The sequence below is a fragment of the Schistocerca piceifrons genome, chromosome X (genome assembly GCF_021461385.2).
Source record: "Schistocerca piceifrons isolate TAMUIC-IGC-003096 chromosome X, iqSchPice1.1, whole genome shotgun sequence".
NCBI lineage: Eukaryota > Metazoa > Arthropoda > Insecta > Orthoptera > Acrididae > Schistocerca > Schistocerca piceifrons.
This window is the reverse complement of record NC_060149.1, coordinates 262,312,675-262,338,999: the sequence shown is the minus strand read 5'-3', so window position 1 is coordinate 262,338,999 and position 26,325 is coordinate 262,312,675. Positions and strand designations below refer to the sequence as shown.

The following is a 26,325-nucleotide window of genomic DNA, read 5'->3' as shown; positions in this document are numbered from 1 at the left end:
TGACCCCAGGAATGTGTCAATAAAGTTTCCCCTTCCTGGGACAATGAATTCACGGTGTTCTTATTTCAATTTCCAGGAGTGTATTTCCAATTTATGTTGAATTTACTGACAGTACACCACCTAGTTTCTTTAAGAAATGGAGATTAATAATATTCCCACAGAGTTGTACATGATGTCCCAAATTATATATTTAATGAATTCATTGCAGCAAGTTATTGCCTACTATTCTGAAACTGATTTGACAGTAAATGAAACAAGCAAATAGTTCAAGCTTCTATCTTATCTTTTTATTAAGCAGCTTCTCTGAGGAAGAAAAAGAAGGATATGGTTTATTGTCCTATTAATGATGAGATCATTAAAGAGTGAGTAAAACATCAGATTGGGAAAGGATGGAGAAGGAAACTGGTTGTGTAATTTTTAATAGAACCATTCCGACATTTACCTTAAGTGATTGAGAAAAATAACAGAAACATCTTGACAAGTGGGAATGGATTTGAATTCTAGTCTTCCTGAATGTGAGTCCAGTGTCATAATTATTGCAACATCACCTGATTCTTTCCAAGTGTTTAGTGGTGAGTAGAGCAGATGAACACAATACAGCATTCTAAATACATGTTGGTTTGCTCATCCACGTATGGTGCAATGTTCTGCTTTAGTAATGAAAATGTATAAAACCATCTGATGTCATCCATCTTAATCTTCTGCAGTCTAACCAAACCTGGAAAATTCTCCTAAGAATATTAGACTTGTGTTATTCATGTTGAAGCAAAAGGCTGTGAAAGAAAATCTCCTTCTGAAATAATTACAATGTTTCGATAAAAAACAATACTAAAGTTAGTTAAAGTAATTCATAAGACATTCATAAATGCTTGACTGTAAACAAAGTAGTCTAGATGTTTCAGAAACTAAATGCAAATGCAAATGGTGATAGACCTACAAATCTACAGTACAATAATTAATTCTTTGGGCAACTAATAACTATTTACCATATAGTGGAGATGCTGAATCACAGATAGGCACAACAGAAAGACTGTCACATAATCAGCTTTCAGCTACGAAGGCCTTTGTCGAAAAAGAGGCAACAGACACACAGACACACACACACACACACACACACACACACACACACACACACACACAAAAATGCAGCTCACCCACACATGTCCACAGTATCTGACTGCTTCACTGGCTTCAGCTGCCAGGGACTGAGGTCATGTGTGTGTGAGTTGTGTTTGCGCATGCACTTGTGTTGTGTGTGTGAGTAGCAGCTATCCTTTTCATAATATTGTTACATTCCATTCTGGTTTTTCCATTGTTTAGTAACTATTTAATAATGTATGAAGGAATATTTCTTATGAATAAATTCAAGTCACTTAGGTGGACAGCAGATTCACTAGGTCACATTGTTAAGAAGTTAATCTGACACTGTTAATCAGTTACTTGGCAGTATCAATGAAAAGGCATACTGGCTTGCCAGATATTAGAGTAAGTAATGAATACACTAAACTGTGCATATAATGACAGTTTTATGGTACTTATAGTTACATAACACAAACTACAATATCATTAGAGATCTTTTTCAGCTCTTCTTCAATACTGGAGCAAAAATCATTGAAGAGGAAATGTGCTATATAATAAAGGCAGTAAAAGTGGAATAACATGACTAAATAAATAAGAGAACATGAAAGGTTATATAGAAGAAACTGAGAGGAAGAGAAATGTATAAGGCGAAAAGAAATGAGTGAGCAAAACCAAATCAAAGCATATGGATAATTAGATAAACGTCCTTTTATTTCATCTTCTCTGGTTTTTTGCTCCAATAATCTAACATTTAAATTCTGTAATGGTTTATAGCCTTCTTCAGGATCTGGCCCTTTTGGACTGTTCTCTTTCTTCAAAATTGACTCCCAAGAATCGTTGTCCTTTTGATACATGTTAATTTATTGTTTCAGTAATTCTCATGTTTGTTCTATATGTTGTTTTCATCTTGCCTGGTATTGTGTTATTTTTTCAGTAATATTCCGATTTTTTAAAAATTCTGCATGAAAATCTTCTTTTCTCATGTACACTACTGGCCATTAAAATTGATACACCAAGAAGAAATGCAGATGATAAACAGATATTCATTGGACAAATATATCATACTAGAACTGACATGTGATTACATTTTCACGCAATTTGGGTGCATAGATCCTGAGAAACCAGTACCCAGAACAAGCACCTCTGGCCGTAATAATGGCCTTGATACGCCTGGGCATTGAGTCAAACAGAGCTCAGATGCTGTGTACAGGTACAGCTGCCCATGCAGCTTCAACATGATACCACAGTTCATCAAGAGTACCATAGTGACTGGCGTATTGTGACGAGTCAGTTGCTCGGCCACCATTGACCAGACGTTTTCAATTTATTTTATTTATTTAAATGTCAAGTTCTGTAGGACCAAATTGAGCAGCAAATCTCCAAGGTCATGGAACGTGTCAGTACATGAACTTACAACATAAAATGTAATAACAGATAAAAATAAATGTTCATGAACCTGAAACAAAATCAGTCCATAAGTCTAAGCAAATGCTATCAGCAATACAAAGAGAATCATCTTAATTTTTCAAGGAACTCCTCGACAGAATAGAAGGAGTGACCCATGAGGAAACTCTTCAGTTTCAATTTGAAAGCGTGTGGATTACTGTTAAGATTTATGAATTCGAGTGGCAGCTTATTGAAAATGGATGCAGTAGTATACTGCACACCTTTTTGCACAAGCTTTAAGGTAGTCCGATCCAAATGCAGGTTTGATTTCTGCCGAGTATTAACCGAGTGAAAGCTGCTTATTGTTGGAAATAAACTAATATTGGTAACAAGAAACAACAATAAGGAATATACATATTGAGAGGCCAATGTCAAAATACCCAGACTCGTGAAAATCAGTCGACAAGAGGTTTGTGAACTCACACAACTTATTGCCAGAACCGCCCGTTTCTGAGCCAAAAATATCCTTCTAGAATGGGAAGAGTTACCCCAAAACATAACCCCATACGACATAAGTGAATGAAAATAAGCAAAGTAGACTAATTTACATGTCAAAATATCACTCACTTTCGATACCGTTCGAATAGTGAAAATGGCAGTATTAAGTCTTTGAACAAGATCCTGAACGTGGGCTTTCCACGACTGCTTACTATCTTTATGAACACCTAGGAATTTGAACTGTTCAGTTTCACTAATTATATGCCCGTTCTGTGAGATTAAAACGTCAGGTTTTGTTGAATTGTGTTTTAGGAACTGTACAAACTGAGTCTTACTGTGATTTAACGTTAGTTTATTTTCTACAAGCCATGAACTGAGGTCATGTTCTACTCTACTTGAAACCGAGTCAATGTTGCACACAACATCCTTTACTACGAAGCTAGTGTCATCAGCAGACAGAAATATTTTAGAGTTACCCATAATACTAGAGGGCATATCATTTATATAAATAAGGAGCAGGAGCGGCCCCAACACTGATCCCTGGGGCACCCTCCCCCCCCCACCCCACCCCCCATTTGACAGTACCCCACTCCCATATCACAGCCGTTATCAACACTGTGAATAATGGACTTTTGACTTTTGCTGCCTGTTGCTAAAGTAAGAGGTGAACCAATTGTGAGCTACTCCCCTTATTCCGTAATGGTCCAACTTCTGGAGCAATATTGTGTGATCAACACAGTCAAATGCCTTTGTTAAATCAAAAAATACGCCAAACGTTCAAAACTTTTTGTTTAGCCCATCCAGTACCTCACAGAGAAAAGAGAATATAGCATTTTCAGTTATCAAACGACTTCTAAAGCCGAACTGTACATTTGATAGCAAATCGTGTGATATAAAATGATCAATTAACCTTACATACACAGCCTTTTCGATAATTTTTGCAAACACTGATGGCATAGAAATAGGTCTAAAATTATCTACATTATCCCTTTCTCCCTTTTTATAAAGCAGCTTTACTACTGAGTACTTTAATTGCTCAGGAAACTGACCATTCCTAAAGGAAAAATTACAAATATGGCTAAATACAGGGCTAACATGTGCAGCACAGTACTTTAGTATTCTGCTAGACATTCCATCATAACCATGAGAGTCCTTAGTCTTCAGTGATTTGATTATTGTCTCAATCTCCCTCTTGTCTGTATCACAGTGGAGTATTTCAGACGTCAATCTCAGAAACGCATTTGCTAAGAAATTTGTATGATTTCCTGTAGATACTAAATTTTTATTTAATTCACCAGCAATGCTCAGAAAATGGGTGTTAAATACTGTACATATATCTGATTGATCAGTAACAGAAATATTATTACTGCAAACTGACTTTATATCGTCAACCTTGTGCTGCTGACCAGACACTTCCTTCACAACTGACCATATGGCTTTAATTTTATCCTGTGAATTAGCTATTCTATTTGCATACCACATACTTTTTGCCTTGCTAATAACATTTTTAAGCACCTTACAATACTGTTTGTAATGGGCTACTGTAGCTTGATTGTGACTACTTCTAAAATTTTGATATAATTCCCGCTTTGTTCTACATGATATCCTTATCCCACTAGTCAGCCAACCGGGCTGTCCATTACTGCTAGTACCCCGTTTAGAATGTTCTAATGGAAAGCAACTCTAAAAGAGCATGAGAAATGTGTTATGGAAAGCATTGTATTTATCATCTATATTATCGGCACTATAAACATCTTGCCACTCTTGTTCCTTGACAAGTTTTGAAAAACTCTCTATTGCTGTTGGATTAACTTTCCTATGTAGTTTGTAATTAAATACGACATTGGTTAGAGTACAAAAACCTTTTAGTGTTAAAATTTGTGCATCATGGTCTGAAAGGCCATTCACCCTTTTACTAACAGAAGGCCCATCTAGTAATGAAGAATAAATAAAAATATTGTCTATGACTGTGCTACTGTTCCCCTGCATCCTAGTTGGAAAAAACACAGTTTGCATCAGATCGTATGAATTTAGGAGATCTACCAACATTCTTTTTCTTGCACAATCATGTACAAAATTAATATTGAAGTCACCACACAGAACTACTTTCTAGTACTTCCTACAAAGTGAATCAAGAACCCTCTCTAGCTTAAGCAAAAATGCTCTGAAGTCAGAGTTAGGGGACCTATAAACAACAGCAATTAGAAGTTTAGTTTCACTAAATTCAACTAATGCTGCACAACTTTAAAATATCTGTTCAGTGCAGTGTCGTGATACGTCTATGGACTCAAATGAAATACTGTTTTTTTTGTACAGAGCCACTCCCCCACCCCGCAAGGAACTCCTTGAGAAACAGCCAGCTAATCTGTAGCCTGGTAAAGGAAGCCTCTGTATTATCAAATTATTTAAGTGGTGCTCTGATATACCAATAATTTCAGAGTTAACATCTATTAGCAGTTCACTAACTTTATCTCTAATACCTCTTATATTTTGATGAAATCTGCTAATTCCTTCTCTACTTGGAAACATTACATCCTCTCGAGGTGAGCCCTTAGTTAGAGGCACTTCCTTTAAGCAGGTATACCTATCAGCTGACTTCAGTCTAAAAAAGGTGCAGCTTTAACACCAACTACTATAGGAATTTTTCCATGAGTGATACCACTACCACCACCACCACACACTACACTGTCACTTATAAGCTTAGCCAGCCTCCCCTTCCCATACCTATTGAGGTGCAGGCGATGCCTAGTGAAACCCCATCTACTGATAGACCCAACTGGCACCACTGAGATGTGATCCATGCCCTCCGCCATCAGTGCCCTCCCCAGCCCCACATTAACGCTCCTAACAGCCTCATTAAGGTGAGGCCGATCATGACACTGAAACAGTTGCACGAAATGCACATTAGTACCACCAGTTTGAGTAGCTATCTTAACCAAGTCACCACTGACATCATATTCCCCGTCCCTATCGAGACTGTTCCCTGCTCCACCCACTATCACTACCTGATCCTGTTTCGTAAAATTCTTACATAACTCCCCTATGCTTTCAGTCACCTGAGCCAACCCTGCACTAGGCTTCACAATGCTGGTGACGTGGTACTCTCTCCCCAATGCTTCCTGCAACTGCTGGCCCACACCTCTACCATGGGAACTACCTAGCAGCAGAACCTTCTTTCTGATAGACTTTGCAACTATCCTAGGCCTCCTAATTGCTGAGGACTGCTGCAAGTTACCTACTTCTACGGCTACACGAGGCTCCTCTCCACTCAACTCTGACAATTGGTCGTATCTATTGCATGTATGCAAAGTAAAACTGTCTGAGTACCTCCTCTTCCTAGCTACCTTCTTGCCAGCTGCCAGTTCCCATTCCCCACCACCCTTCACCCTCCTCAACCTATCTAGTTCCTCCTTTGCGCATTGTAACTGCACCTGAAGGGCACAGATCTTACGCTCCTGCTCCTCTATTAACTTGTTTCTACTACAGATTCTACATTCCCAGGAGAGGATCTCCCTAAAATAACCACTGGCTTCTCCAGTGCATTCCCCCCAATGAAAATACTTTGAACAAATCCCACACTGTAATCCACTACTCACAAACCTAAGACAGAGCCCACACTTTTCACTCATGGTAAATTTCACAGTTACTGAAAAAAAACTATACGTCTATGTTACCAAAGTTCAGTTACACCAGTAGAACTATTTAAGAACTAACAATAATAGTCTCGAAATTCTCTGCCTACTAAGAAAGCAGCTACTTGTATTAATACTACTACAACACAGCCGATACCAATACCAGCAAAACTTCACAAAATTATTAGCTACAACCAAAAAATTAAAACTACCACTGTAACACTAAGCGAAGTTAAAACACTAAATGAAAATTTTACTGAAATATTTCACTAGAAAGAATAATAAACGTCAGTTGAAAACTAAAGCACGAAAATTACTAACGACTTCAACACACTGAAAACTCTCTAAAACACAGCAAGCGAACAATTACAAAAGTTTATTAAGTCATTATTTCGCCACAAACGGCACGCAACACCACTGAAATCTATTAAATTTAATAACTGTATTACAGAGCACAAATAAGTTTGTCAGTTCCGGTACCTAGCTTATAACTGCTACAGCTGCAGTGCACGCTGCAAAAAAGATTGGTGAGAGATCTGGAGAACATGCTGGCCAGGGCAGCAGTTGAACACTTTCTGTATCCAGAAAGGCCCGTACAGGACCTGCAATATGCAGTCGTGCATTATCCTGCTGAAATGTAGGGTTTTGCAGGGATCGAATGAAGGGTAGAGCCACGGGTCGTAACACATCTGAAATGTAACGTCCACTGTTCACAGCGCCGTCAGTGTGAACAAGAGGTGACCGAGATACGTAACCAATGGCACCCTATACCATCACGCCGCGTGATACGCCAGAATGGCGATGATGAATACATGCTTCCAATGTGCGTTCACCGCGATGTCGCCAAACACGGATGCGACCATCAAGATGCTGTAAAAAGCAGGTGCTCCTGTCTGTGATGCAGCGTCTAGGGTAACTGCAGCCATGGTCTCTGAGCTGATAGTCCATACGTAACCAATGGCACCCTATACCATCACGCCGCGTGATACACCAGTATGGTGATGATGAATACATGCTTCCAATGTGTGTTCACCGCGATGTCGCCAAACACGGATGCGACCATCAAGATGCTGTAAAAAGCAGATGCTCCTGTCTGTGAAGCAGCGTCTAGGGTAACTGCAGCCGTGGTCTCTGAACTGATAGTCCATGCTGCTGCAAACTTTGTCAAACTGTTTGTGCAGATGGTTGTTGTCTTGGTAATGTCCCCATCTGTTGACTCAGGGATCAAGACGTGGCTGCACAATCCATTACAGCCATGGGGATAAGATTCCTGTCATCTCGACTGCTAGTGATATGAGGCCATTGGGATCCAGCACAGCGTTCCGAATTACCCTCCTGAACCCACCGATTCCATATTCTGCTAACAGTCATTGGATCTCGACCAACGCGAGCAGCAGTGTCGTGATACGATAAACCGCAATCGCGATAGGCTACAATCCAACCTTTATCAAAGTTGGAAACGTGATGGTACGCATTTCTCCTCCTTACACGAGGGATCACAACAATGTTTCACAAGGCAACGCCAGTCAACTGCTGTTTGCATATGAGAAATCGGTTGGAAACTTTCCTCATGTCAGCACATTGTAAGTGTCGCCACCGGTGCCAACCTTGTATGAATGCTCTGAAAAGCTTATCATTTGCACATCACAGCATCTTCTTCCTGTCAGTTAAATTTCACATCTGTAGCACGTCATCTTCGTGGTATAGCAGTTTTAATGGCCAGTAGTGTATTAAACTGTATGAGATTACATATAAATGTAATTTCATTGGTGCCCATTCTTTCTTCTCACAACCAAGTTATCACTGTCATATAGCAAAGCTGGGTTTATTTGCAAACTTTTCTTCAGTGTTATAGGATACACATAAATTATTGAAAGCACTTATCCTCTATTTTTGTCTTAGTAAGAGAAATGTTCACATTGAACAGTTTTTTAGTACCTGTATAATTCAACTGGAAAATAGCTTTCTTTACATAATTTTTGAGTTTGTAGATAATCACTTGATTTTCTTCAGAAAGAAGTACATTCAATTTTATGTCATTAATTGTAGACTATTCAATAACTTTCAATCAGGCTATCAGCTTGCGGGCTGTAAACAATACCTGTTTACAATCTGCCATAATGTCATAGTTTAAATCAAGATGAACAGTTTGATATAGGACAATTTTGTTCTGTCAGATCAAAAAAATAACCTGAAACTGAGCTATAAAAGCCACTAAAGCTACAGCATATACACACCTCACAAGATTTAAACTCATTTCTTTTTCTCACAAAAATCATTCTTGAATATTAAACACAGTTTGTTCTTGAACTTACAGATTACACCCCTGACTATTTCTTTAAAGTTTTGTCTAAAATGTTTGTGGATTTTAGCAGCAAAAAATTAGTAATTAAATAATTTTGGTTCTCTGACCTTCTTATTGTTTTATTGATTACATTTAGATTGAATTGTAAATGTAATTAGTTTATGCATAACTTTTGTAACTTTTTTTCCCATTACCATCATAGGAAAATTTAAATTCCTGATCTATACAAAATAAAAATACATGACTGATTAAACTGGTGGCAGTTCCATGTGTCACACATGCACTGTAGCAGAGGTGGCCTTTGTAGGCCAAACTGAGTTTGTTTTATGGTTAGATAGACCACAAGTGTCCTATGTTAAATTGTTCATCTTGACTTCCACTATGATATTGTGCTACATTGTAAACAATTATCTATTACATGCCATATAGTAACTAGTTCATAGTATACATTCCTCTGACTTATCCACACGGTTATAGTAGGTATAACATGGACTCTGGACCACAAGGCATTTTTCTGTAGTAGTAACATTAATTCCCCGTCTGAATTTTCCAGTTGTGCCGTGTTGTGTTAATGGGCTTTCTTGAAATAAATTCCAAAGAATTTCGTCATTTCCAGAGTTTTGCATTTAAAACCACATCTAACAAAATAACTGGCAAACTAAATAAAAATAGGCATTTTACTGAGTATGTTAGACATTATATAACCATATTGAAAAACCTGTGAAGGCAACCATGCAAGTGACACACAGTTGGTTCATCTTAAAGGTAAGACACTGGCAGTGTGATAAATTATCAAATCAGAGTTAGAGGTTACAGTTAGTAGTTATGAAATATAATAGTAGATGATAGCCTATTTTACACCCAACTCAATATCAGTGTCATTCTTCATAAATTTGTCAGAGTCAGATGTTGACATAGAGGAGTATCAGAGTAAACTAAATCCCTTTGGACTACACCAAGAAGCTGAGTACCTCACAGATTTAAAAAAAAGTCACAATAAAGGATGTGGGAAATATATTATCATTAAAAATGAAAACTCTACTGGCTGGGGTGGGATACCGACAAACGTGCATAAAGCAAAGTATCATATAATAGAACCTCCAGTAGTTCAAATAACCAACCAATCTTTTGAACAGGGGTGCTTTCCTGATGTGTTGAAGCATGCCAAATCAGACCTCTGTTCAAGGAAGGGTCAAGGGAAGACATGGTAAACTATTACCCTATTTCCAATGGTGCTGTAAAAATGATATTATTATAAATAACCAATTTGGATGCCAACAAAGGAAACACACTCTGGATGTAGTGAACAACTTTATTGAAATTATGTGCAAAGCACTGGATCACAGTAACAAAATTTCAGGTATCTCCTGTGATCTTATACAAGCCTTTGACTCTGTAAATCATGCATTGCTTATCTACAAATTAAATAAATATGGGGTTAAGGACAGTTCTCTGAAATGGCTTACATCATACCTGAATAACAGAAAACAAAGGGGAAAAATCACTTCAATTGCAGTAAATTATTATTCTGAATGAATTACAGTATCACAAGGCATGCCTCAAGCCTCCATTTTAGGGCCACTCATCTCCCTATTCTATATAAACGAATTACCTGTAAATATAAATTTCCCATCAGGTTTGTTTGCTGATTGTACTTATGTTTTAATTGAAGATGATGATGTAGGAAAAATTCTGAGCTCTATTGTGAGCACACTGAATACCCTAGAAAACTGGTTCCAGTTAACCAGGTTGAAACTGAACATTGCCATAACCCATATGATATGTTTCAAAACAAAGCATTCAAAATGTGTGAAACTTAAAGTAGAACACAAATATAAACTTATGGAAGAAGTTGGCACAGTCAAATTCCTTGGCATAAATTTGAGCAAGAACTTAAGCTTGAATACACATATTGATTTTCTATCAAATAAATTAAGTCATTTTTCATTTTCAGTGCAAATACTAGGAAATTCTATTGGCATGATTTCATGAAAAGTAGCATCTCCCATCTGCCCATCTCTTTCTCACCACTCACTCTGTCCCATTCCTCCACCTCACACTGTCTATCTCCTTCTCTCTCTCTCTCTCTCTCTATCTCTCTCTATCTCTCTCTCTCTCTCCTTCCCTCCCTCCTCCCCTTCTCCTCTCCCTGCCCATCTCCTCTTCTTTCTATCTGCTCTTCCCCTTCTCTCTGTCCATCTACACCTCTTCCGTTTCTCTGTCCATACCCCCCCCCCCCCCCCTTTCCCGTCACTGTGTGCACCTCCTCCTTCCTCAAATCTGTATCAATGTCTTCCTCCCCTCTCTGTATCTGCTCATTTCTTAGTCCCTCCTTCTTATCTCTCCATATTATCAACCCCATCCTAAGAGGAGGTTGATGGTTCTTGCCCCACAGTATTTCTTGCCAGATAGTAAACTGTGTACTACATTTGGTAGCAATCAATCGATATAACAAAACTGTAGTGCTATTAGTAGTGAAAGGATTTTAAGGTTCAAATTATTGTCATAAAAGAAGGAAAAATGTTCTGAAAACAAATACAGAAAGGTGCTGATGAAATTACTTTATTTGGATTTAAATCAGCTACATTAACTTTCTTTGTTCCAAGTACAGGGTTCTTGTTACACTGGATTACACACACCATTTCAGTGTTTTTTACAGTAAGTCACTGCACTGTGAGCTCAGTAGCTTTTTATATACTCAGAAATTCCACTTGACATCTATAGAAACCAACAGAGCATATCTTGTCAGCACAGGAAGTTCAGTCAAAGTTGCAAAGGTTTCCACATCCAGATAGTTCTTCAAATTTAATTCAAATCTCTCATTAGCAGATCCATCACAGAAGTCCCTAACACTCATCAACTTCTTCCACTGTTCCTGCTTCTCCATACCTTCTTCCAGACTCAGCATCACATCAGGCAAATAGCCACACACAGCACAAAGGCCTTTAAATATGTCTGCTTGTATCTGTATATGTGTGGATGGATATGTGTGTGTGTGTGCGAGTGTATACCTGTCCTTTTTTCCCCCTAAGGTAAGTCTTTCCGCTCCCGGGATTGGAATGACTCCTTACCCTCTCCCTTAAAACCCACATCCTACATCTTTCCCTCTCCTTCCCTCTTTCCTGACGAAGCAACTGTTGGTTGCAAAAGCTTGAAATTTTGTGTGTGTGTTTGTGTGTTTTTTATTGTGCCTATCTACCAGTGCTTTCCCGTACACATTGTTTAAAGTTAAATTTACAGAAATTACAATTAAAACTTAACTTATTAAATTTACTGAATACATTGAAAAATTGGTCCTTTTTAACAGTTTCTTCTGCCCTAAGGGTTAAACCGAATTATTTGTTTTAATTGTGAAATTAATAAATATAGTTACACAAACAATACTTTTGACAAAACTGCTGTTAATTAGTTTGGAATTAATTCAGGGCTGGTTTTGCTAATATGTTTTCGAATAGTGCCCTAAAGATACTTTAAGTTTACTAGTATTTTGTCTTCCAAATGTTTATAACTAGTACAGAATTTATATTTGTTTGTATACCAACAATAGAATTTAAGCTGCGAAACTATTACTGATTTCATTGTATAATAAAAGATACTAACTAGGAATAGTCAAAATAAATCAGAAAATCAATTACCTGCATAAAACTAAGCACAAAATTAGATCTGGTGTCATATTCTTTCAAGCTGAGGGCCAGCCTTTCTCTTTTATGAAAATGCAGATTATATTCACATATGCTAATGTTAAATAGTTAAAAGTAACAAAACGAATTTAAGGAGGCAGATGGCAAAACAAAAGGGGAATTAAAATTATCCCAGATTGATACATCACAAGCAGACTTTGATTTGTACACTTTCAAAGAAATTGTATTTTTATTTCATAGTAAAGTCCCCCCCCCTCACACACCTGTGGTTCTCTTGAATCTAAACCCACTTTGGTTTCCGGATATACTCCTGGTGATAACCATTATGTGGGTAAGTTATATAGGGAGGGGACATCATTACAAGCTTGTTACAGATGTAAAGAGACTTGCAGATGATAAGTATCTGGTGCAAAAATTTGTGGTATGCACTGAATATAAATAAATGTAATGCACATAAATATATACAACAATCCAACATTGTTTGACTATATATTGGCTGTTAGTCACTGGCATCAGCTCAAACCTCCAAGTAACTAGATGTTGCTGGCTGGAGGAGGTTATGGTGAAACAACTACATAAATCAATCCATCTATCCCGGACAAGGCAGATATCAGATCCATATTTCTTGGAAGAATCCTAAAAGGACATGTAATGTCCACATGAAAGAAGTCAGTTACAACAACCCATTTCATTAATTCTTGGGTATTTTTTGTCAGACTGGGAGAAGAAATAAGAAAGAGTCAAAGAAGAGTTCCATAATTCATAATGGATTCTTTTAATCAGTGGGACAGTGTAACAAAGATGCTCAACAAACTTCATTGAAGGGCATAACAAGAAGGAAGTTTGACTTCAGTGAGAGCTGTACCCACAAATCCAAGACCCAATTTGCAAAACAAATCAAGAAATATACTACATACTCCTAAATACCTCTCTTGTAATGAACATACTGCAACATTAGAGTTAGAGATATTTCAACTCATACTGGAGGATACAGTCTTTCTCCCCACGTACCATCTGACAATGGGATATGAAGAGGAAGAAAATGTACTGGTACCCTACTTGCCCTGCACCACACAGTGTGTGGTGGCTTGAATAGTACAGATGCAGATGTAAATGGAGAAAATGCATATATGCCCAGATCTATTTAGAGTTTAATGGAGGTTTCATTCAACAAAATTGTGATTGTTTGCAATTTATTTCACATTGTTATGTTTATTTATATTTAATCAATACTCAAAAAAGGGCTTCAATTTAGTATTTAAATTCTTGTTATATGCAGAAGCTTTACTAATTATTACTGGGATAAAACTTAATATTTTGTGAATGATTAAAACGTGTACATTCTACAGCTCAGATTAAAGAACATCACCCTGAAATTTTTCACAAATGTATATTTTTCTAGGTAGAGAATATGATCAGAATGGTAATCTACATAAATGGTGGAACAACCAGACAATTGAAGCATTCAAGGAAAGGGCACAGTGCGTAGTTAACCAGTATTCCAGCTACACAGTTGACAATAAACACGTAAATGGAAAACAGACACTAGGTAAGGATAAATAATACTCAAGTTAACCAAGATGTGTTTGTAACATTCATCTTCTGTGCCAAGAATAAAATTCTCATGGCATTTTACTGTTAGAAAGCCACATATTTCAGTCCTATATATCTGTAATGCAGCTCCTTAGCACCTTCAACCAAATCTGTGGAACAAGATTCTTTTTGAATGAAAGCTAAAAGGTAATGAAGTGTAACTTAATAATTTTATAATGTAATAATTTTATAATATAATAAATAAAAACATAACAATTTACTATTGAAAGAAAGTGCAAAATAAAAGTCTGTTAATTTGTCCATTACTAATGGTATAGTTTTACTGCTTGTGTAATTTATCTGAAAATTTAAATTTATGATAACGTAACAGGACAGCAAGTAACTCAAAGAGTAATTCAAAAAAATCATTCATTTATTTATACGAATAGAAAAAACATCATAAGAAAATCAGTTACAGCTTTTGACGTATGTTTTGAAATTTTGCAATAGTTGGTTCTTAACTCATTGCAACTTAATGTTGTCATCAAATTTTGCAAAGTCACAGTGTTACTCTAATTTGTTAGTAGACTTGTTAAGGTTACTTGTTGAGACTCTGAAGTGTTGTTTGTCATGGCAAACTGAAACATAGATCTGCAAAACTCATTTCCTACCAATTTTATATTTTTATGTGAAGATTTCATCTTAGACAAACAAAGTAATTTTATAAAGTGTAAAGACAGTAACTGAAATTACAGGTAAAATCACACTGAAGCAAGGAAAGACAGTGTTTTTGTCCAGGACGTAGTTAAACTGAACCAATAAATACAGTCTTACGGTGCAGCAATTTCAAATTTTGTGTGAGTCTAGTACCAGAAAAATTACTGATGAAGTAAAGCTGATTTGAAAGTTCAGGCTGCAATACCTCAACCTTATGATTCATTCTGCATAAATTTGTTCTTCCTGTCTGGCCACCCATGGACACTGCATTTATATTTAATATGCATTCCATCTACTAGTAGGGTGAATGTCTTTCTAGGGTAATTTAAAGCCAAAAAGTTTTGTCCATAAGCAATCTCTGATGTTCTATACTCACACACATCTCTCAGACCAATTGATCAGACACTAAATATCACCCACTGCTGAAACAATTAATTCATGTTCTCCAGTAGCGCTTTGACTATCTCTGGCTGCTCTCTCCAAAAGTGGTATTCTACTGCCCACCCAAGCTGTAAAATGTGTTTAACTGCTCTTAAATCTGCTCCTGCTCCCAATTTCTTGTCCCAGGGGACATCCAGTCACAAAATCTATGTATCAGACCCATCCCATGCATCAGTCTATAACATCTTTTTCTAGCAACAACATCTGCATTTCTTACTTCATGAAAGGCAGAGCCACCTGTGAAACTTGCCACATCATGTATCAAATTCATGACTAAAGACCAACTAGACCATCTATCTGCAGAGTGAACCGCACAACAAGGTGCAGTTGATTTCAGTTTGTGTTTCATTTTGTAATGTGTACCTTTTTGACTCTTCATACCATTTCTGGATTGTCTCATTTCACAAGTGGGAATTTTCCATGAACCTATCTTCCTTCCAACCCTCCCCCAGATCTATATCACTGCTTCTGATTATGCCCCCATTTGTGATTTCACTCCATTCCAACCCAGCCAACATCTAACTTCCCCCGTCTATTTTCTTTTCTATCCCAACTATCTTCACGGTAACTTTTGCTGCCTCCGATCTTTCTCTTCTGCTCTTTGTACTTCTAACTGTACTTCACATTCTCTCTCTATGCATGCCTCCCAACATACTTTTTACTTAACCTGCCCCAGCACTTTATGTCTCTTGTCCTGTTCTTCCCTCCCCTTACGCCATACCCCTTCCATTAACCCCACCAACCACTCCATCTGAGATTACCACTCGCTCCAGTAAACTGGCAGCTTAGGGAAACAGTGTTGTTCTGTGATGTTGAGCCAGTAGCTTGATTTAAGAAACGGATATATTATTACCAGTGCTAATATGAATAATAGAAACTTTCTGTTACAATTGTAACATTAATTTGAATTCAGAATTCTTTTAAAATATTTCTGGAAACATGGTAATTTTTAATGTAAACCTCTATATATTAATCCCCATTATATTTTATGTAGCTATAAAGTGACATTCCTTACTGTTTGCACTCAAATTCATGCTTCTCTTGAGTATACATTTCAAAAACATGGATTATACAAGCAGAACTTTATATGAAAAAGAGTTTTCATTTTAGTGTACAAGAACTCTGCGTATTAAAATCCACTCACCTATGGTCATGTAAATAATACATTATGTACAGTGACGTGAAGGCTCACACAGATGTATGTTACATTGTTTAGAATCATAACTAGAGAAAATTCTGCTCGAAACAATACAACTTACGTAGTTTTATTAGGGAGTGCTTATTAACCATGTCTAACATTAACTTTTGTCATCTTAGGTGAAAACATTGCTGATAATGGAGGACTTAAGGCAGCTTATCATGCTTATCTTGAATGGGAGCAAAGAAATCCTCGTGAATTACCTCTGCCTGGGTTAAACTTCAGCCACAAACAACTTTTTTTCCTCAGTTTTGCCCAGGTATTAATTATTAACTATTTCCTTAAATTTATATCTCTGCTATCAGTGGCTCATATGTCAGCAGTGATGTGACTGACAACGAAATACAGTATACAAATTGATGTCACATCTTTTAGCAGCATGTGAAGAATATTTCTGGACCACTATTCAAGCATTTGTCAGTTGTGTTGTCAATTTTTATTCACAACACATATAATCTGAATTCTGATATGTTTGATGAAAATAATGTACAGTACTGTATAAAGACAAGACACTGTTAAATATTATTACCAAAAATCTCAAAAAGGTTTTGACTCATTCACTCCAGAAAATAAACATTCAGACAGATATAGGCTTTATGTATTTATAATATATTAATATATGTTAGCAAAACTCTTGAAAAGTTCTTGATCAGCTGAGCAATAAATTTTGAAAACTGTTCCCTGATAGAAGAGATGTATCAAGAGACTTGGCATATTTGTTGGAAAGTAAGTGAGTAGCTGTAGTATATGAGTATCTTTTAGAATGTCAAGTATTTTAAATATCTTTTGAAATTTTAATCCACATTTATATTAAAATACAAAAACCTCTCTTTCACTTAATTTTATATTTTTCCTAAAGAATTTTTATGGCAGTTCTAACTTCCTGTTATAGCTGTAAATTAAGTCTTGTCTTAGTTTAAATATAATTCAATATTTCCATATTCTCTCATTCTGAAACTAATTTATGTTTAATGGAAATGCAGGTATGGTGCTCTGCAAGCACAGAGGAAGCTATAAAATTGCAGCTTGAGAAGGATCCTCATGCTCCACCAAAGTTTAGAGTTATTGGCCCACTTTCCAACCTGCATGAGTTCTCATCAGAATTTCGTTGTCCTCTGGGATCCAAGATGAATCCTTTGCACAAATGTGAAGTGTGGTAAAGTGTCAACAATTCTGAAATCCAGGGTAAATGTGCATACATTGCCTTAATGTCACACAATGAGTGTTTCTGGTCAAAGTGAAGGAACAAATGGGAAGCATATCAGTATATGGTACTTGAAAATGTGTTAAAAGTTGTAATAAAAAGAACAAGATGTATAAAATGCAATCATATATGCTGTTGCTTGGTTTTGTATACAGTGCTGTTTTACATGTGAAGAGATATGTATTGTTTTCATTAAAATAAATTATTAATGAAAGTATTTTTTATTGTAGCCCACAGATTACCATTTGAGAAGAATAATTTACAACAAATAGACATGTTTCATAATTTTTCAGTCTCATATCTCATAATGATCACATCTTTACAGCTATTTTACCTACAAAATATCTTTAATAGTTCACTATATTTCACCAGTGTAGTTTCCTTGTAATTCTTTGAATTCTATGCATGTCTTAGAAAATATCTATCTTCATGTTGACAGAGAAAATTGGCATGCCAGACAAACAACAAGCCTCTTCTACTGAAGTCATATTTGGAAATAATTTACTCCATTATATGTCAGTTGCTGAGAGAAATAACCATCGCTATTTTGAAAGGCTTTTTTTACTTAGTAATTTAGAATTTTTATTACAAATTTAAGATTTCTTTCAACTTGCTCTCACATGGCTCACTACTCATCAGGAATGTATTGGTATTTCACTTCTCAGTTCAGTATAAAGAAATGTGTGTTAGGGGATGAAAGTTTCTATGAAAATACCATCACAAGATTGCAAAAGGTATGATTAACAGAAACATTTGACTTCAGCCACCGGAACTGCTTTTTCATCAGAAGTACATTTGGGAAAGCCCACACTTCTATGGCCTTAATTGACATGGAAAATTGAGAAGAAGGTGTTGCAATTTGTGAACAATATAAAATTTTGATTAAACAAAACCAAAAGAAGTCTGTGTAGACCATACAGACTACATGAGCAAAGCAGCAGGTGCTTAACTAGTTACACATATAATCAAATCATACACAAATGAAGAGCACTATACTGTGGATTTAAAATGCACTTATTCTCGGGTTACACAAGTACATTTAGTGAAAGAAAAACTATTGACACATTTTAGAATTAATTGACTCCATGATTCAGTTTAGGGCTATATGGAATGTTAGCTATAAGCCATTTCTTGATGTGTGTCAAATCTTATGCCCTCTAACATTTTGAACTCACTGGGTAAGTAGGCACATTATATGGCTCCATTGATACATGGACTGCTTGCCATAAAATCTTCCTCTCTCATTGTATTACACCCATAAAATTCCACATTTCTGCTAGTTATTTTTCTGTTCTCTATCACCATTTTAATTGTTTGGAACATACACATTGTATGTACAGTCATAATATTAAAATTTGTAAATAGATCTTTACTCGAGGTTCTTCCTTTGACTTTTCAGTGCATTCTTCAGTATCTCAAAGACACTAGTCATGTGTGTGTAATGGGTTTGTACCTACAGTAGCCTAAAATGTCATAACAGAAAAGGGCATGCAAATCAAAAGTATATTATCCTCAGTGTTTTGGAATTTAGGTGTGGTAATACAGTATATGGTGTAACTAAATTCCCTTTACGGAAGGTGAAGACTTGTAGTGGGGCAAAGCTGGTTACATTTATGTAGGAACACATGTCCAGAAACATATCCTTCTCCTGTTACATGTAAAATACCATGACACAAGTTCAAATCTCCTGCATTTTTGGAACCACTGACTTGGCTAGTATGTATGTCATGCATCCATCACCTGATATCCCATGCCAATACAGTTTTGTTTACATGCCATTCTGTTGAATTTGTGATCTGCTGTTGCGCTTGTGGTCTTTGCTCATGTTATGCTACAGCGCAGTAGAAATCATTTACTGTTGCACAGAATGAAAGACGTGTGTACATTTTATTATTAGTTGACCATGGTGAACTACATGCTAGTGGAATACACCCCCATGATATTATTGTAAGGTGAAGCTTGGTGCAATGGGAGGGCTGCTCTTCAGTTGTATGCTAAGCATATTCCACGCCACCATATACCTGCTTTACTACTGTGTAACCAGGGGGCCTCAGAGATGCATACATGCACCATGAACTGTGTTTGTCTGCAGCAGCCAACACACACCAGAGTTTGAAGAGGCTGTACTTCCTGCAGTGGAAGAGGCTGCAGTGATGAGTACCTGAAACATGGCAAGTAGACTGAATGTGGATCACCAAACTGTCTGGTGTGTTCTGTACGACCAGCAGCTACACCCATACCACCTCCAGAAGGTACGGGCAATGCAGCCACAAGATTCTGCATCATGAGCCCACTTCTGTAGGTGGTTCTTGCACTGTTGTGTGGACAAGCCTGACATCCTATGATGGATCCTTTTAATCAATGAAGCCAAGTTCACCAGGGAAGGTCTTCTCAGTTCCTACAACAGTCATGGGAGCTGATGAAAACCTGCATGCTGTGCACCCCCATGGGTTTCTGGAACAAAAGAGTGTGAGCACTTGAGCTAGGTGTCCTGGATGGACTTGTGATTGGGCCATACCTCCTTCCACCATATCTCACAAGTGCTGTGTACTTATGATTCCATGACAGTATAAGGGAGAATGAGGATAGTTGAACCTTTTTTTTTCTTTTTTTCTTTTCTTTTTTTTTCTCTAGAAGCTTAAACAAAACTGAAACTGGAATGATAAACCTTGCATTTTACCTATTACATTACATGTTTAAAAATATGAATAGTAAAACACAAATATGGAGAAATTGTTTACAAAAATGCTTTATGCCATGGGTCAAGGATACCCATGGTGGAAATACTTGATCCAGGGAGTGTGGATCCTTGAGCTGGAAAATAATACACTTAAACCATCATTTTGTACTCAAAACATTTTTGTTTAGGACTTCATGTCTCAAGTTAATAACATTATAATCATAAAAATTTAAACTCTAAGAAACAGAAAGTCCTTAAAATGCACTTTTATAAATGAAACTCATCACAATATCATTTTTTCTATTGATGATGAGGCTGAAGATTCATTTCTAGTTGATTTTCAGCAACAACTGTGATGTCTCCAATTGCAGACCATTTAAACTTAAGAGTCTGCAATTCTTCTTACAAACTTAACTTTGAGCCTTCCTCTTGTATATTAATAACTTTTCCAACAAATCACTTAACACATTTTCCCCTTCGAATTTTACCATCAACCAATCACTGACACTTGGGATTCCTGACCACAACTACATTGTATCTTCACTGTTATTCTTATTATTCTGTGTCGTGGATGAGCTCATACTTTTTGTGAATAACTGAAGGGGTTGGAGAGATATAGTCATAAGCCACAGGGCACTAGTTTTGAAATACACCAAGTTTAAAGTTTCATGGAAATCTGAAAATGTTTAATATGGTTCAAATGGCTCTGAGCACTATGGGACTTAACATCTGAGGTCATCAGTCCCCTAGAACTTAGAACTACTTAAACCTAACTATCCTAAGGACATCACACACATCCATCGCCAAGACAGGATTCGAACCTGCGACCGTAGTGGTCGCGCGGTTCCAGACTGAAGCGCCTAGAACCGCTTGGCCACTCCGGCCAGCTATTTAATACAAAACAGAAACCTACTTCGTACTTCAAACACTTGCTCAATACTTGCAAAGCATGCAGTGAAATAGTCAACTCTTTTTATGCTACATAGTATTAATTTTAGAGTCAATCTAATTACGAGGTAGTCAATAGTGGCTTATGTCTATACCTCCCAGAATATAATTTAAAACGTAAAATATAAATTTGTAGGGATTTGTTTTGAACAACTCTTACACAGTGACTAGTATTTATAATTTTTAATTTTTACACATCTATACATACATGTAACTGAGACTAATAAATTGTTTTATACTGAGACAGTTACATCAAGGAATTTCCTCTATCTCATCATTGTTCATGTTATTTCCAGCCCATGACCAAAAGAAATCTTGATTTGCTACAGGCACATATGTGATAAGAGACAGTACATCATCAATTATTTTCCGTTTAATCCGAAGTGGCTTTCTATATTTTATTGGCAGCTCTTATGGATCTGGTTCAACAAGCCTTCCTTTCCTCTTGATAGGAATATCCACTGATGTGAGCAACAGTGTTTTACACTTGGCCTGAAGGGATCCTCAGACTCAAACTTGAACCACATCACTTCACTGAAATGAAGAGGATCTCCAGACATGAATAACTTAAGTTTTGAGATCAATATTTTCAGGGTTTCCATGCTTCTGAAGTCTTCTCTTTCAATTTTAGTCACAATGAAATTTTTTGGATTCACAAGTTTTATCACTTCTCCCACTCATCTGATGTGTACACTATTGAATGTCTGTTTCTTGCATACACTTCAATGCAGCCAGAATCATGGTCACAAGGGAGGCTGATGTGACCTACCACAGGGAAGCAATGCAGAGCAGATTGAAATCTTGAAGGAGCAACAAGGGACCTTTCCAAAGCAACATTAATCCATTTCTTTGCCAGTCTCTTGCAGCTGTCTGTGATTATGTGGAGATGTTTTGTTTGAGGATTAGTTATCTGCAAGTACTTTAACAAGCAGCTCCCAACCTCGTCCAAACCACTCTCTCCATCTTTCTCACTCTACAGAAATATATAATCTTTATTTGGTCCACAGTCATGGATACTATAGTTGTATGTCAATATTTTCCTCTTGTAAACTACTAGACAAACTGTGCATCTTCATGTTTTCATTGTGTGAAGGCTGTTCCATAAAATTTTGGGTGTGCAGCTGTATAAATTCAGTTTTTTCTTCTTTTATGCTGAATTTATGTTTATGGAACATACTAGACCAACTGTTTTAGGTGTTGAGAATGTCTGCTGCATGCCCATTGCTATCACATGGTGCTCTTACAAGTTCTCTTTGCCAGAGCAGTTAATGATACAAACATATTTTGCCCACTGTCAGCTTTTTGACATGCAGTTCATATTTTTGTTTCCTTTCTGTAACTTCTTCTGCACATAATTCAGGGTTATTTGCTGTCATTAAAAATTCATCACATTTTGAACTGTTGTTACCTTTTGGCAGTTTCAATCCTATGTTAAATTCAGATACAAACATTTCTCTGTAGTTACTTTCAGATACTGTAGGAACCTGCTTTCCTTTGCAGTATTCTGAGTATTTATCACAAAATAAGGATGTAATTATGAGATCACATTCTAAACACATTTTTGTGTTTCTGTTGCCTTGTAATGACTATTATCAGAATGAGATTTTCACTCTGCAGCAGAGTGTGCACTGATATGAAACTGCTTGGCAGATTAAAACTGTCTGGCACACAGTTTTAATCTGCCAGGAAGTTTTAATGACTTATATTTTGGTATGGCATTGAGAAAATCTCTGACACCTTGTACAGCTTCATATTGGAATTTATGTGGGTAGTTTCAATGTTTTCCTGAAAAAAAAAAATTGAGTTTATAGTCTCTTCCTAATGCAAATATTTCTACAATATTCTATTTGAGTAAATGCCTAACATTATAGTACAGTGTAACATACAAAGCTCTTCCATCCTCTTTTGGAATTGCAATACCCTGCTTCATTTGCTGTTGTACGTTTCTTACTCTTCCTGCATGATTCCGAGGGCCATGAACCCTTTTAGAAAGCTTCCTTGCAGATCATGACTTCCATTCCACATTCACATTATATGAAAACGTAACAGCCCTAGATCATGTTTTCTTGGTAGTCTTTTTTTGATAGCTGTGAAAGAAGTTATGATAAAATTGAACAAAATAAAGTAAATTTACGAGATATTAGACTATCTGTATTTAAAAACTAAACAAACCTCTGTTTTTTTCAGTACCATTTTTATGCAGCTCATCAGGTAAGCATTCTGGGCATTAAAGTTTCCTGTGTCCCAAAATGAATTGAAAATGTTTTCTTATTCCCCAACTAGTTTTGTGTAGCACTTAATTGAACAAGTAAAGTGACTTCCTATAGAGGCTGCCTGAATAGTCTTGTTGGCTTTTGAAGACATATACTGCTGACCAGCATTTTGACAACATTTTGTGTTAATTTTTCCCCACTGATCAATATTTTGTTTCCTTTTCTAGGAAGGCTTTTTTTTATCAGGTGATTCTTCATTTACTCTATTTACTTCAAGCTGTAGTATGAAGAGCAACACAGTCTCAGAATCTGTGTGAGATATAGTCATAAGCCACAGAAAAAATAAAATACCACCAAAATGACATTCATGAGACTAATATTTTTTCACATCTCTTGCCATCAAAACTACACTCTTGCAACATTAAGCAGTGCTCATAAAGTTTCCTCATCAATTTATAGTACAGCGATCAAATGTGTTAGCAAGGTTAAGAGAAACAAAGTCAAAAGTGATAGAATATTAGTCACCAGTAATAAATTGTTTTATATACTCATAGAAACATCATCTGAGCTGGAACTGTTAGTCAACAGATGCCAAGACACATTGCTGTCTGTATCCAAAGGATAAAACTCTTCAGATCCACCACTACCTGACACATATATTTGTTAAAGATGCAAAAATGCTTCAGATGTTCGTGAACCATATGCCATTTTGCTGTGGTTTGTGACTATGTATCTTCTGAAAATATCACCATATGACAGAGCATAGAACTGCAGTCCATCATATTCTGCTATCTGTTCCAGAAAGATGGAATGTTTTCAACTGAATATGAAAAAGGCATTGTTAAGAGTATTTTATCAAGATAAACTCAATTCTGAAATAGTTGTGGCTTATGACTATATCTCTCCAAGCCCTTCAATTATCAGATTCTGTTTCAGATGATTCTGATGAAGTCTTCATTTTGGATTTCTGTGAGAGACACTGTACTTGCCTTTCATTAAATGTGGCAAGGCTTTTGAATAAGGTCTCACAATTTATGGTGAAACAGTGGCTTCATGGGTTGAGAGCTCTGGTGAGATTATCTACATAGCACTTAGGGTGACAGCAAGTCTAATCCCAACCACACCAGTTGCAAAGTGCTCATTATATTTTGATTAGTTGAAGAAGCCCCAGAACTTCCCACTAGGACATGTGACTTTGTCAGTGTCCTATCAGTTCCATAAGAACTCAAATTCATCAGTGAAAATATTTTCATTCAGGGGGAAACACCACTAATTTGAAAACCTTTGCAAATATTTACACTCTTGAAAGCAAGTCGATAAGGCTTACCTACTATTTTGGCCATACTGTAGATAGAAATAGGCTGGCCTGGACGTGTCAATAACCATTCATCAGCAGCAATGATGATGTACCATTCTAATGGACCATAAACAGTGTGGTCCAGTGGTTACGATTTGTGGCTTGTATGTGGGGAAAAAGTGACAGCAAATTGCCATTGTCTTTGACCAAATTGAGGAAAGCAACAGAAATGTGGCTGTCATGATTATCTAAAAGCATCAAAACCATATTGTCAACGGAGCACCTAACATACTTGATGAAATGCTTCAGAAAGAATTGAGAGTTTGCTGCTCTCATCCAACCAGATGGATATGCAGAACCTGCGCAACCCAGTAGACCACTTCTTAAAAAACAATCTGTTGTATTGACCCTTGGAAAAAATGAAAGAGGGAGGAGTTGCGTATTGCATTTATTTCACAGCATAAGTTGACTAAAGCACCTTGTTTGGCAGAGCTAACTTCGCTAACTTATTTCTCTCCCTTCTACACCACAATCTTCCCTGGCTTTCATATGGTAGTGACCCCACTCTCATCAATGTTCCAGATACACTATGTGATCAAAAGTATCCGGACACCACCAAAAACATACATTTTTCATATTAGGTGCATTGTGCTGCCACCTACTGCCAGGTACTCCATATCAGCGACTTCATTAGTCATTAGATATCATGAGAGAGCAGAATGGGGTGCTCCACAGAACTCAAGGACTTTGAACGTGGGCAGGTGGTTGGGTATCACTTGCCTGTATGCGAGATTTCCACACTTGTAAACGTCCCTAGGTTCACTGTTTCTGATGTGATAGTGAAATGGAAACGTGAAGGGACATGTACAGTACAAAAGCGTACAGGTCAACCTTGTCTGTTGACTGACAGAGACTGCCAACAGTTGAAGAGGGATGTAATGTGTAATAGGCAGACATCTATCCAGATCATCACACAGGAATTCCAAACTGCATCAGGATCCACAGCAAGTACTATGACAATTAGGTGGGAGGTGAGAAAACTTGGATTTCATAGTCGAGCAGCTGCTCTTAAGCCATGCATCATTCCAGTGAATGCCAAATAACACCTCGCTTGGTGTAAGGAGAGTAAACATTTGAAGATTGAACAGTGGAAAAACATTGTGTGGTGTGACGAATCATGGTACACAATGTAGCAATCTGATGGCATGGTGTGGGTATGGCAAATGCCCGGTGAACGTCCTCTGCCAGTGTGTGTAGTGCCAACAGCAAAATTTGGAGGTGGTGGTGTGATGGTGTGGTCATGTTTTTCATGGAGGGGGCTTGCATTCCTTGTTCTTTTGCATGCCACTATCACAGCACAGGCCTACATTGATGTTTGAAGCACCTTCTTGCTTCCCACTGTTGAAGAGCAATTGACGATTGCATCTTTCAACATGGTCGAACACCTGTTCATAATGCACGGCCTGTTACATGACAATAACATCCCTGTAATGGACTGGCCTGCACAGAGTCTCGGCCTGAATCCTACAGAACACCTTTGGGATGTTTTGCA

At 37.0% G+C, this 26,325-nt stretch overlaps 1 protein-coding gene across 3 annotated transcripts in view; it reads left to right on the top strand.

Moving 5' to 3' along the window:
- The window catches only part of LOC124721627 (endothelin-converting enzyme homolog), a 416,974-nt gene extending 399,140 nt beyond the window's left edge, over window positions 1-17,834 (top strand). For all 3 annotated transcript variants that reach the window (XM_047246685.1, XM_047246686.1, XM_047246687.1), the window contains exons 13-15: window positions 13,945-14,091; window positions 16,551-16,690; window positions 17,415-17,834. In XM_047246685.1, coding sequence (XP_047102641.1) covers window positions 13,945-14,091; window positions 16,551-16,690; window positions 17,415-17,591 — 464 coding nt within the window. In that variant the 3' untranslated portion in view covers window positions 17,592-17,834. The remainder of the gene's footprint in view (window positions 1-13,944; window positions 14,092-16,550; window positions 16,691-17,414) is intronic.
- The last annotated feature ends 8,491 nt before the right edge of the window (window positions 17,835-26,325 follow it).